This window comes from Nymphalis io, chromosome 3, assembly GCF_905147045.1.
Source record: "Nymphalis io chromosome 3, ilAglIoxx1.1, whole genome shotgun sequence".
Taxonomy (NCBI): Eukaryota; Metazoa; Arthropoda; class Insecta; order Lepidoptera; family Nymphalidae; genus Nymphalis; species Nymphalis io.
The window spans coordinates 5087748-5100139 of record NC_065890.1 but is presented as its reverse complement, the minus strand read 5'-3'; the positions used below and the strand labels follow the sequence as shown (position 1 = coordinate 5100139).

At 31.0% G+C, this 12392-nt stretch overlaps 2 protein-coding genes across 2 annotated transcripts; one reads left to right on the top strand and one right to left on the bottom strand.

Moving 5' to 3' along the window:
• Nucleotides 1–543: 543 nt before the first annotated feature.
• Nucleotides 544–4836, bottom strand: LOC126781378 (cysteine protease ATG4B). Its single transcript, XM_050506336.1, has 9 exons — nucleotides 4516–4836; nucleotides 4253–4448; nucleotides 4003–4149; nucleotides 3352–3431; nucleotides 2801–2949; nucleotides 2443–2577; nucleotides 2150–2248; nucleotides 1440–1605; nucleotides 544–1048 (listed from the first exon to the last, which is right to left on the bottom strand). The coding sequence occupies exons 1-9, from the start codon at nucleotides 4634–4636 to the stop codon at nucleotides 990–992; spliced, it is 1152 nt and encodes a 383-aa protein (XP_050362293.1). The 5' UTR covers nucleotides 4637–4836; the 3' UTR covers nucleotides 544–989.
• Nucleotides 4837–5269: 433 nt separating this feature from the next.
• LOC126781357 (NHL repeat-containing protein 2) lies at nucleotides 5270–12392 on the top strand. The gene is made up of 11 exons (XM_050506307.1): nucleotides 5270–5629; nucleotides 5721–5887; nucleotides 6676–6835; nucleotides 7732–7910; nucleotides 8193–8340; nucleotides 8479–8646; nucleotides 9126–9290; nucleotides 9835–9954; nucleotides 10217–10321; nucleotides 10455–10564; nucleotides 10943–12392. Exons 1-11 carry the CDS (start codon nucleotides 5473–5475, stop codon nucleotides 11747–11749), a joined length of 2286 nt encoding a protein of 761 aa, XP_050362264.1. The 5' UTR covers nucleotides 5270–5472; the 3' UTR covers nucleotides 11750–12392.

Genomic DNA, 12392 nt, shown 5'->3' with positions numbered 1-12392 from the left:
TGCATTTTTAAATCTAAGTTACAATAAAAATCAATTGAAACTTAATATTTATTATTTGTTAAAAAGATACCAATAAAAGACAGTTTTTGAATAATAATGATAAGATATTGTTAACGAAAAGGAATCCAATCCACAACAATAACATTTAAGATACTTCACCTTTAAGCTTACACCATAAAACCAAAACGCCGCATTTTATATCAGCTTTTTTTTTGTTATACGTATATAAATAAAAAATTATATAATTATATTATTAAAATGTTTAGTTATATTTTTTACTATATTAAAATATTGTCAGCCGACATAGATTGGTGCTGTTTGTATATAGAATTTAATGTTTACATTTTTTTATTTCCTTCAAAAATTATGAAGTCTTGTGGTTTGGATCCTTGTCATAAATTAAGGTTTATGTACCTGATTTTATGTAACTATTAAAACTGAAAAAATTTATATAAGAATTGCTGCTATATGGTAATTTTTAGTTGCGATTCGCGGGTAAATTGGGCGGGTCTAAGAAGGCAGTAAAACATATTATCTTGCCTATTTACACTATGACTAGAGTTGGCAATAAGAAGGTATAGCATATACATTCGAAGCTACAAATGCAAGAGCTTAATTATCTAACATTGCACATTATATTAAAATTTCAAAAGGCACTGTAAATCAGAACTGCTTATAAAATATATAAATATTTATTATTATTATTTTCTCAGGCACATGAGCTTCAATCTACATTGATTTTTAGCAGTGCGTTATATCAAGTAACATTTAAATTTCATACATTGATCAATAATGGCTTGATCATATATCTTCTACAAAATTCATTCCATAAAAAAATCATGTACCATAATATTTATCTACCTACATTAAAACAAATAATTAAAGAACACAAAATTCATTTACACTGCACACAAACATAAAATGTGAAATAAAAACAAATTTAATTGTGATGTATGTTAATCAACATAATATAATTTATTTTCGTTGCTTCAAAGGATTTCGAATTCATCATCTGAATCATCAAACTGCCGATCCACCTCTTCGAATTCTAAAACAACAAAACAGATATATCAAAAACTGTGTGTAAATTTCTAAGACTAGCATTATTATGACTCCTGGATAATAAGCTGAACATGAGAGATGTTTTTTTCCATATACGTCTTACTCTTTCGCACTGTGATACTCGTAAGTACGTATCAATATATTGTACCATACAGAATTAGTAATAAAATTAATAAGTAAAAAATAAGAAACAAATCTCTAACTGATTGGCTTTTGTTCTTATAAGTAATGAGTAATATTATGAAAGCATAAGTTTATATTATAATATGTCAATCAAATGGTTTATATCGATAGTAATAAAAAAAAGCAGTCTTTAATTGTACAAAAGAATAAGAATTTATATTTTTTACTATTTAAATAATGTTTACGATAAGTACCTGTAAAAAGTGTGGTATTTTGCAAATCAATGTCATTAATACTTGGTCCCCAATGAGCAGGTCGCTTCTCACATATTTCAAATAGAGGTTGGCTCTCTTGCATTAATGTATTCTCTATTGTTATGCATAACTCATCAAAATCACTTTTTGTTCGACAGAGGAAGCACTAGAAAAACACATTCAATATGTAAATATTTATGACAAAGTAATGTTTAATACCACCAATTAACTTTCATCAGAAGAATAAAACTATTATAATAAATTTTCTAATTCTACGAACTAATTCTTTAGATGTATTGCTGAAAATAATATATAAATAATAATAATAATATCCTTGGACATTTTGCCCACATGGCCATCTGATCCCAAATTAAGCTTGTACAAAGCCTGTACTATGAAAACCAGACAATACATACTTATATAGATAATTACACCCAGACTCAGGACAAACAGACATGTTCATGCACACACATATCTGTCCTGGGTGGGAATCGAACCCACAACCTTCGGCGTGAAAAGCAAGCATCCACCAACCACGCCAATCGGTTGATAAATGTTCAATAATAATTTTAATTATACTTATAAAATTGTATATTTCAACTCATATGCATCTCATAGTCAAGAAAGACTGATTACATGACACAGTAAATAAAAAAACGATATTTTTTTACATATTACAAATGAATAGTCAGGGATCAATGATCACATACCACAGCCACTGAAGGATCCATGGAGAGCATAGGTATTCTTGAAGCATATTTACAATGATATGTACAATCCATTTCCTTCTGTTCATCTGTTATTTTATTCTGAAGACATTCAAGATTAATTAAATATAAAAAATCACTTATAAAATTAAACATACCTAAATTATATCTTCTGGCTTTAATCATATAAGATATATTTGGTATTTTTGACAAAAAAAAAAACTGTCTGATAAGACCTTTCTCTTTTTCAATTTACTATTTATGTTGTTAGATTAAATTTAATATAGTTTTTATACCTCAACTAAACCGGACCGTTGTGTTGTGTGTGGATCTAAGTATACAACTTCATCACCAACACAACCTATAAGATAAAGAGCCTGGTTGGGTTTACCGCCGATTACACCAACTGATTGCGGGGATTGGAAGCATATCTACAATAAAAAAATGGTATTATTGGCTTTTATCACTTTTTTTTTCAAACTATCTACACTTGATTTATATAAATATGAACTTATTGTTTTAAATATTCAAAATAAAATATACTTTATTCAAGTAGGCTTTTACAAGCCATTTTATAGGATAACAATAAAAATAAAGCTTTATATTAATGGTTCTACTGAGAAGACCGGCAAGAATTTATTTTAATTATAATACCTTTAGTCCATCAATATATACAGGGTTGATTTCACTTAATCCAAGTCTGAGAGGTACTATTAATAGAAGCGGCATCCAATCTGATGCAATAATATTGTCTGGATTATCTGATGAGTCCCCTCTGTCATTATTTACAATGCACTGTTGCACTAAAATAAAAAAAAAGTAAATTTTAATAATGTAAAAAAAAGTAGTTAATGCAAGAAAAAATATTTCTTTTTTAATTTTTACTATCAGACAATTTGAGTAAATCTTTTTTGTTACTAATGTATTAAAGCTTTTTTTTCAACAGTCATTTTTCCATTAACAGTTATTGTATAGCTGGACCAAATGAACTCACCTCATCAAATGTGAGTCAAATAACACTACAAATGATGATTATAATTCTAAGAAATACAATATTTAATGACATTTTTTTTATTATATAATTAGGCTTATTATTCATCTTAATTATTAAGTTCTAACGATTAATTAATTTTCAAGACAATTTAATTTTAAATTATATTCTACAAAAAATTATGAATAATATTTTCCTGTTTATATGTACTTACTGATATCTTCTTTAACAACAGTATTATCTAATGCAACATGGATGACCAGTGAACTCCATTTATCATATACAACTAGTTTTCTGGAAATTGTACAAAAAAAATATTAGCCTAAAATGCTAAATAATTAACATGCTTTTGCTTAAAGTCTTATCAAAACTGTAAGATTTATCTTCTTAGCCTAATAGATTGTTTGTTACAATTAAAAACAGTTATATTAAAAATCAATTATTAATATTAAATATTTTACCAATTATTAAATATTGAAATACTTTTTGGTCTAATTCTACATTTAAAAAAAAAACACATAATAGTCATATATAATTATTCCTAGACTAATGCACTGACAATAAATATGAAATTTTAGATATTTGATACTCAATCATGCAAAATGTGGATGGAATTTGGAATGGAGATATCTAATACCCTGACTTAACATATATACCTACCTAAGTCCAGTCCCCTCTTCTACATAGATAAAGCAGCGAGTGGAAGCTAGTACTAATTATATGAATGAATTGTGCTATCATTTGTGATATTTATTATTTACATTATGTAATTAGTCCAATGACTTGTGTTAATAAGATAACTTATGAACTATTAGTTCTTAGTACTATCTGAATTACAGAATATAATTTTAGAAGATATTCTTACTTGAGCACTTGTGCAACCGTATTGGGACCAAACCATTGACCAACTTCCTTCCCTTCACAAGCTCCCATTAGTGCTACCTGATGAATAGAATATGGCGCTTGTTTCCTTTCTTCGAATCTTTGAACTATTTTTAAATATGTTGGATCTCTAAAAGCAGACATTTTTTTTATATGAAAATTTATTTAAAAATGCTATTATTTCTAAATGTATTTTCGTAGACAAAAATAATAAATTGATATTAAAAAATTACCTTGTTTCTGGAGTCCATACCCAATCTGAGGATAAATGTATTCTCACAAGAGCTACTCCAAGTACCATTTGTCCACATCGTAACATACAACCCCACCCTTTGTCCGAAGTTAGACCCTCATCACCTATAGGGACAAAACCTTTTCTGTACGTACACCAGATGATGGAACTTATATCACGTCTAATTCGGTCTAGATCTGAAAAAATATTTTGGGTTTACTCTTTTCATTCTTGAACAACGAAGAGTTTATTGCCATATTTTACCTTGTACCGCGCTGTATTTTTTACCCAGTATCCAAACATTATCTTTTGTTTTAGGAATATCATCTGGTTCGACGTTATTTCCATCAGGCGAAAGGTAGCATATATCAAACATGGCATCCATGTTTGTGCATATTTTTTTTACAATTACTTATTGTAATAGATTATATGTACAAAAGAACATTAACAGGATATAACTTTACAAAACAGCTGACAAAGAAAGCAACTTCAGAAACAAATCACGACGTAGATAGAATACTGTTTATTATTATGTTTTGTAAACATGTCATTGCAGCTTGTCTCAACGTCACAAACTGTTGCAATGCAGATTGTCAACTATTCAAATATTTTACTCGAAAAGAAGCTTTTAAGCAATAAATTCTAAAATAATAAAAAAAACCATTGACAATATAAATAATTATATATTTTTCGTGCTATTGCTCGCACTTCGTTTATATAAATGACTGTTTCGCCAAACGTAAATTAAAATGTCATCTTTTTTATTTGAGGTGAAAAATAAAATATTCTTGTATTAACTACGGTATGTAAAAAAATCCGAATTTCAAAAAAGCATTTTTTGTTCCTTTAATAATCCGTAATAGGATATTTTACCGTGCAGTATTGTAAAAGTTTTGTTTTTTTATTATTAAGGATTTAAAGATTTTAAGTAAGGTAACAGGGCTCGAGCTTAACGTTAAAATGACAATTGACATAATATGACAACGACATAAACATTAGCATTTTCAAGTTTCAAAGCGTAACATTGGCAGAATATTTCAAGCTCAACTGGCGTATATAACTAATATATAGACACACGCTAGACAAAAAATAATCGTAAAGTGTTTTTCCATTTCGCTTTCAAAACAATAATTTGGTCTTGTAAAGTAATCGCATAATAAATTTACAAAAAAATACTTTAATTGATTAGTGTAGTAGTAATATCCGTTTTATTTTACAAATATGGATTCAAGTCCACTTGATTATGTAGCCCAGGCATGTATGGATTTAACTGAATCAATGATATCTGCAAATAGTGAAGCTGAACGAGACTCTCTCATAGTAAACCACATTAAAAAAGTTTGGGCAGTGGTACCGCCGATTGAAGACTTTAAAAAAAGTAAACTTTCAAACGTTCTTAATAACAATTCTATCAAGTAGAAGTAAGTAGACCATAAATGAATTAATATTTTATTATAATTATATTGTAGATTTGGAGTGGGTGAATGTGTCTGAATCGCTTTCCCTTAATCAGCATTGTGCAGAAAAAGTGGTTGTTTTGGACTTTTGGACTTACTGCTGCATAAACTGCTACCATATACTACCAGACTTGGAACATTTAGAAAATTTACATAAAACTGATAATAGCCTGGTTGTGGTATGTTTCTTTTAATGTATTCATAATATGAATTATATTCATGATATTAATTAAGAATTACTAAAAACGTTTTATCTACAATTTTATAGCAAATCAAAAAGCAAAGGTTTGTTTATAAGCAAAAATAAAATTTAATTACATATGTTGAATTTAAAGATATTTTAAAATTTGTAATATTTTAAGATTTTCATAATTTAGGTATTAACATGTAAATCCATATAAATTTATTTTAACTGATAGAATTATCAAAGTAGTTGAAATAAAAGGAAGAATTAAATCTAGATTCATAAAGTTTACCAAAATTGGTCACAGATCAATTACATGTAATGTAACTAAAACAATAAGTGTGAGTTGACTTATACAATATTAGTTTGATGATTATATTAAAAATAATTAAATGCCATCAAAACATGCATACAAGAACACCACAATGATCCCTGTTGAGTGAAGAATTTATCAAAATCATAAAATCCTTAAAAAAATATTTACATTGAAAAACAATTGCCTTGTTGAGGTGGCACATAGTTTAACGTAAATTTCCAACAAAAAAAAGTGGGTTCAAACCTAGGAAAGAACCATTTAGTGTTCATGTGCTTAATTTGTGTTTATAATTTATGTCATGCTCTGTGGTGAACGACAACATTGTGATGAAACCTGCATGTATCGAATTTCACTGAAAATTTGCCTTATGTGTATCTAACACCCAGCATTGGAGCAGGGAATTGGCTATGGAACTTTCACAGGCTGATGCTACTTTACTTTAATAAACAGTATTTGCTACATTTCAGATTGGTGTACATTGTGCTAAATTTAGTAATGAGAAGGTATTCGGGAATGTGTTAGCGGCAGTACAGAGATACGACATTCATCATCCTGTGGTGAATGATTCTGACAGTTGCATGTGGGAAACACTGGGGATTAGATGTTGGCCCACCCTTCTTATATTAGGTATGCATATTTCACACATTATATGAATTTCTTTTGGTTAACACAATTCATTCCATTTACTGGTGATAGCTTTGTGCAAGCTCATCTGGATAGGTACCACCCATTCATCAGATATTTTACCGCAAAACAGCAGTACTTGGTATTGTTGTGTTCTTGTTTGAAAGGTGAGTGAGCCAGCATAATTACAGGCATACAAGGGACATAACAGCTTAGTTCCCAAGATTGGTGGCACATTGGCGATGTAAGCAATGATTAAGATTTCTTACAATGCCAATGTCAATGTGTGTTGGTGACCACATACCATCAGGTGGTCCATTTGCTCATTTACTTATACTATAAAAAAATAAATAAAAGAAAATGAATATTATTCCATAATATTTTGGGTAAATAGATAAATAATTGTTGATAGATAAATTGGTTTTAACAGCATTTTAAAGTAATATTTATAAAAGAAACATTTTTACTACACATTTTAATTAACTACACACAAGAACTATAGAATTTTCACATGCCAAATTTGTTTTCAAAATAATCCCACATTAGACATTGAAGGATATTCTTATAGGGAAACTGGCATGTAATATTCAAGAATTTCAAAATTCTGCTCAATATTCACGAATGGCCATCTAGCAGTGAATTAATATATATATATATTATATATATATATATATATATATATATATATATATATATATATATATATTAATATAATATAATATATATATATAATAATATAATATAATATATATATATATATATATATATATATATATATTAATATATATAATAGGAACCAGATTCAACCTTTAATTTACTATGAGAAATTACCTTTGCCGGGCAATTGAAGCTTTTAGATCTTACTATTTTGTTTTTATAATTTTTCATCTGTTTTGTAGGTCCATCTAACAAGCCAATCTTTATCATAACCGGAGAAGGACACAGAGATGAGCTTGTTTGGTATGTCGGAACTGCTATACGACATTTCACATCACGTCTCTCGACAGTCTCACTACCTTTGTCAATAAATACTCATTTAAAATCTAAGGAGAACAGTGTCCTTTATTTTCCTAGTAAGGTTTGTGATAGTTTTTGTTTAAAGCTGTCATTATATATGTTGATGATGTTCATTCTCCATTATCAATATTATACAATGAATTACAACCAGATAATTTGTATTTGTTCATGAATTATTTTTTATTAAATAATGTGGATAAATCATTACATTTTCACATAGTAAAAATGTTGTTTTTCCTGATACAAACATAATATCCTTTTATATTAAAATCAATAAATATATATAAAAAAAATAGTAGGATCACATTAAATTAAATGATACATATATTTTATTGTCTTTTAGCTTGCACTGAACCCATTCTACCGCGGTCGTGGCGAGGAGCCCTTTCTGGCAATATCGGACACAGGTCATCATCGAGTACTGCTGACAGACTGCTCGGGTATCATACTTCGTATAATCGGTGGACCTGAACCAGGCTTTAAAGATGGAAGTAAGTAGTATTAACGATCACAATTATATTTGTAAAAATGATAATATAATAAATACAATTTGTACGAAATACCAAGAAATTTCATTAATAATAATCGTATATGCAAATGGAGGGATTTTATATGAAAACGTTTCCCAGAGTTCAGCGAGATGCAGTTCAACGCGCCGCAGGGCCTGTGCTGGCTGTCGAGCGCCGTGCTGGTGGTGTGCGACACCAACAACCACGCGCTGCGCGCCGTGCACCTCGACGAGGGCAGCGTCGAGGTGCTGGCCGGCACGGGCCGCCAGGCCGCCGTCGGCGACAAGGGTAACCGCCTCTGCCGAGCGTGAAAACATATTTATCCTGAGCCTGAGTATACAGTAGTACAAACTTTAATACAAATTCTTCGTAGTTTTTGTAACGTGCAGCTAAACATTTATCGACAGGTACACAGAAACAAATCACTACCTAAAACTGTTCCATAAGCCGTCTGCTACCCACTATCTGTCCTTTTGTGAATATTTCTAATGTACAGACAAAACTTATTTAAGTATAGGTTAACATAAATGGTAATTTCTTCACTCAAATAGTAAAGTAAATTACTATCTTCTAAGAAGTAGGTAAAAAGAAATGAAATAACAGATAACAAAATATCGCCACTGCTATGAAATTATAGTCAAAGATATATATATATATATATATATATATATTTATTTTTTAAACAAAATTTAACCATACTTGAAAATATAACTGAACTGGTTGTTTATCCCTCTTGAAATGAATAATAATAATGAATAATGTTGCAGGGGGAAAATGTCTGGGTCTCCAAGCGCTGTCGTCCCCGTGGGACGTGCTGCTGTACTCCACTCCCGACATGGACATGTCGGTGCGGCCGGCGCCGCCCCCTCCGCCGCCGCCTCCCGGACACGCCCCTCATAACCTAGAGAAGGCTGACATAGAGCTCGTTAAAGGTAAACCCTCATTTTGAAATTAGATTAGTTTTTTGAATCGTCATTTATTGTCATAAATGAAGAGACCATAATTTTATACTCGAATTTCGTGAAATCACTTATTATAGTGAATACACTGTATAATCGAAAATGTTAACATTACTTTGCCTTCGCCTTCACCGAAATCGTCTGGTTGTAGCACTATCGCTATCACCATTGATAATTTAATTGGCATACTCAAGTTAAGTCGCATAAGATATTGCAGAATTCGATGTACATATTATGTCTTTCAAATATAAAACCGTGTGTGACGGCGATGGCAAGCTAAAATAATAAGCTTTAAAGTATATCTCGATCGTGCGAAAAAAATATTTATAATTGGATATTATGTAATGTATCATTAATGGAAAAAACTACTGAAAATATCTCAATACGAGTCTAGCTCACAGATTAAGAAACTAGAATGTAATGTCGTTCAACTAATATAAATGCCGTTAGTTTTTTTGCAAGCGAAAATTGAGTAGACCAAACATTGAATAACATTTCAATTTAAATTATTTTTCAGAAAAAGAAAAGAAAGACGAGAAACGCCGAGTACTTTTGATCGCTTGCGCTGGTTCGCATCAAATATGGGCTCTTTTCCTCGACAATACCATTTGGTGGAAATATAAGGCATTCTCCGAGGGTGAGTTGTATAATATTTTGCTTATAATTGGAAAAATCGCTTATATATATTATATATTTATATAATATCGCTTACAAATATTTTTTTAATACATAATAACAATGTATTCAAAAATTATCGCTTGGATTGGAATTAACGGCAGTTAGAGAAATAAACTAAAGGCTTGCTTGGGTTTTACTTATTGGAAGAAGATATATGACGTAAAAGTCGCAGAATCGTGGCGCCGTCCGAACAGACAGATAGACAGACATCCCTCCCGCAGGCACGTGCGCGGCGGTGGCGGGCTCGGGCGCGGAGGCGGCGCGCAACAGCGCGTACGCCGCGTCGGCCGCCTTCGCGCAGCCCTCGGGGCTCTCGCTGCGGAACGGTGAGCGTTTTTGGATATTTTTTTTGCTTTTATTTTACTTTAATAATTAAAATATACATGAAACTGATGAGTCGAGTATTATGTTACGATGACAATATACGATATTATAAAAGAATAATTCTGTTGTACACAGCTAGCAGTCCGGAATTATTCATAGCGGATTCGGAGAGTTCCTCTATAAGAAGATTAGCGCTTTCGACTGGACAGGTTTCGACCCTTTGTGGCGGCGATCGAAATCCTTTAGTATGTATTTCAGTATTCAAAGTTTCAATACTTTGTGCTAAGCAATTTTATGACACGGATATTTTGAATTTTATCTGAAAAGTTTATTATTATGTAGCGGAATATCTCATTAAAACGTTACAAGAAAAATAGTCGGCTAGCTGACTCGGCAGGCTACCTATTTGACTTAAACACGCCTTGGGGATGTTTTAGGGATGTCAAACCCGAACCCGAAACCTACCGTTTTGTGAAGGCGCTACCTGCTGACATTGATGGATGTACTTAACACCATCTATTTCTCCCAAATCTTGCAACACCTACTGTTAAAATATCGTGGGTCTATTTAACGATGGATCGAACGAAATAACGAGATCTGTTAATAAATGTGCTTATTTACAGAATCTTTTTGCTTACGGAGACGTTGATGACGTGGGAGTCGAAGCAAAATTACAACATCCGATGGCCGTTGCTTACTGTGAATCAAACAAAACTTTGTACGTTGCCGATACTTACAATCATAAAATCAAGAAAGTTGACGTTGGACCCCAAAAAGTGACCACGTTAAATCCAACGATGATCGAAACGACGGATCCAGCTAAGTTCAACGAACCCTCGGGTCTCTCTACCAGTATAGATGGAAAATATCTCTACATAGCCGACACGAACAATCATAGCATAAAATTACTTAATCTAGCCAAAAATGTATGTCAAGAATTCAAAGTACGTCTCCCAGATCCGAAGTTCACTGAACCCGAGAACTTAATACTGTACAAGAATGACTTATTCGTGAATAGAAAATGCGGCAATCTCATAATATTCTTCAATGTAAGTTTAGACGCTGAAACGAAAAGCGTCAAGTTCACACCGGGCGCGCCGCAGAACTGGCACGTTTGCGTTCGTGACGAAAATGATAAGGACGTGACGATTGACGATTTCGAATTCGTCGGTTGTTCTTACAAAGGTACAAAGTTACCGGGCAGAGTGGAAATGAAGCTTAAATTCAGAACGGATAAGACGCATTATCGCTTGTACCTCAGCTTCCAAACAGCGTTGTGTGACGCTTCCGTATGTTTTGCTCATTCTTTCACGATACGATCTACAATTTTGGTTCGAGAGTCGGTGAAAATGATTGAATCTTACAAAATAACTTGTAAGGTCAATCCGGTAAATCGAAATGAACAAAAATCGGAAACTAATAAAACTTAAATCTCAAACGATTCAAATAAAAGTATAGCATTTATTATACAACATATTGTGTGCTTATGGATATAAAGTGACTATTTTGCCAAATTCAATAAATACGTCGTATATTTACATATACATAATCTAAATATAGTTTTTTTTTTACACTACTTGAATGCGAAATAATAATCGCGGTCTTGGTACACTGTTGTTGCTATTTCTTTCAAATATTTACAATATTTAAATACTGTACATATACTTAAATATTCTTAATAGTTACCTGTAAATATAAAGTAGAAAATGAAAAATAATCTAAATTGAACATGTATTCAAATTTCAGATAAACAAGCTTTCATATGGATTTTAAAAATTAAAATTTTTGTTTTATTTTTGTTAAACAATTATAAAATAAACAAATCCAGAACGCGAATAAGTTTGCACTATTAAAAAGTTAACGAATGATTTGTAAAATGTTGATTTCGCATTCGAATTGTCAAAAAGTATATCTATTATATTGCATAAGCAGCAATACGTAAACATTAATGATTTAAGTCTATTGTTTTTCTAAAAAAAACTTTTTAATTTAACAAATAACAAAATTTAAGTTTACTTAGGTTAAATACTAATATATTGTTACGTTTTTATTCTTTGCATAAATGCAAACAAT

Coding starts and splice junctions, on each gene's coding strand:
- LOC126781357 (XM_050506307.1), top strand. CDS start 5,473: ATGGATTCAAGTCCACTTGATTATGTAGCCCAGGCATGTATGGATTTA. Junction 5,888..6,675: donor CTGATAATAGCCTGGTTGTG/GTATGTTTCTTT, acceptor GCTACATTTCAG/ATTGGTGTACATTGTGCTAA. Junction 10,565..10,942: donor GCGGCGATCGAAATCCTTTA/GTATGTATTTCA, acceptor GCTTATTTACAG/AATCTTTTTGCTTACGGAGA.
- LOC126781378 (XM_050506336.1), bottom strand. CDS start 4,636: ATGGATGCCATGTTTGATATATGCTACCTTTCGCCTGATGGAAATAAC. Junction 4,150..4,252: donor GTATGGACTCCAGAAACAAG/GTAATTTTTTAA, acceptor GTCTGCTTTTAG/AGATCCAACATATTTAAAAA. Junction 1,049..1,439: donor AAATACCACACTTTTTACAG/GTACTTATCGTA, acceptor TTGTTGTTTTAG/AATTCGAAGAGGTGGATCGG.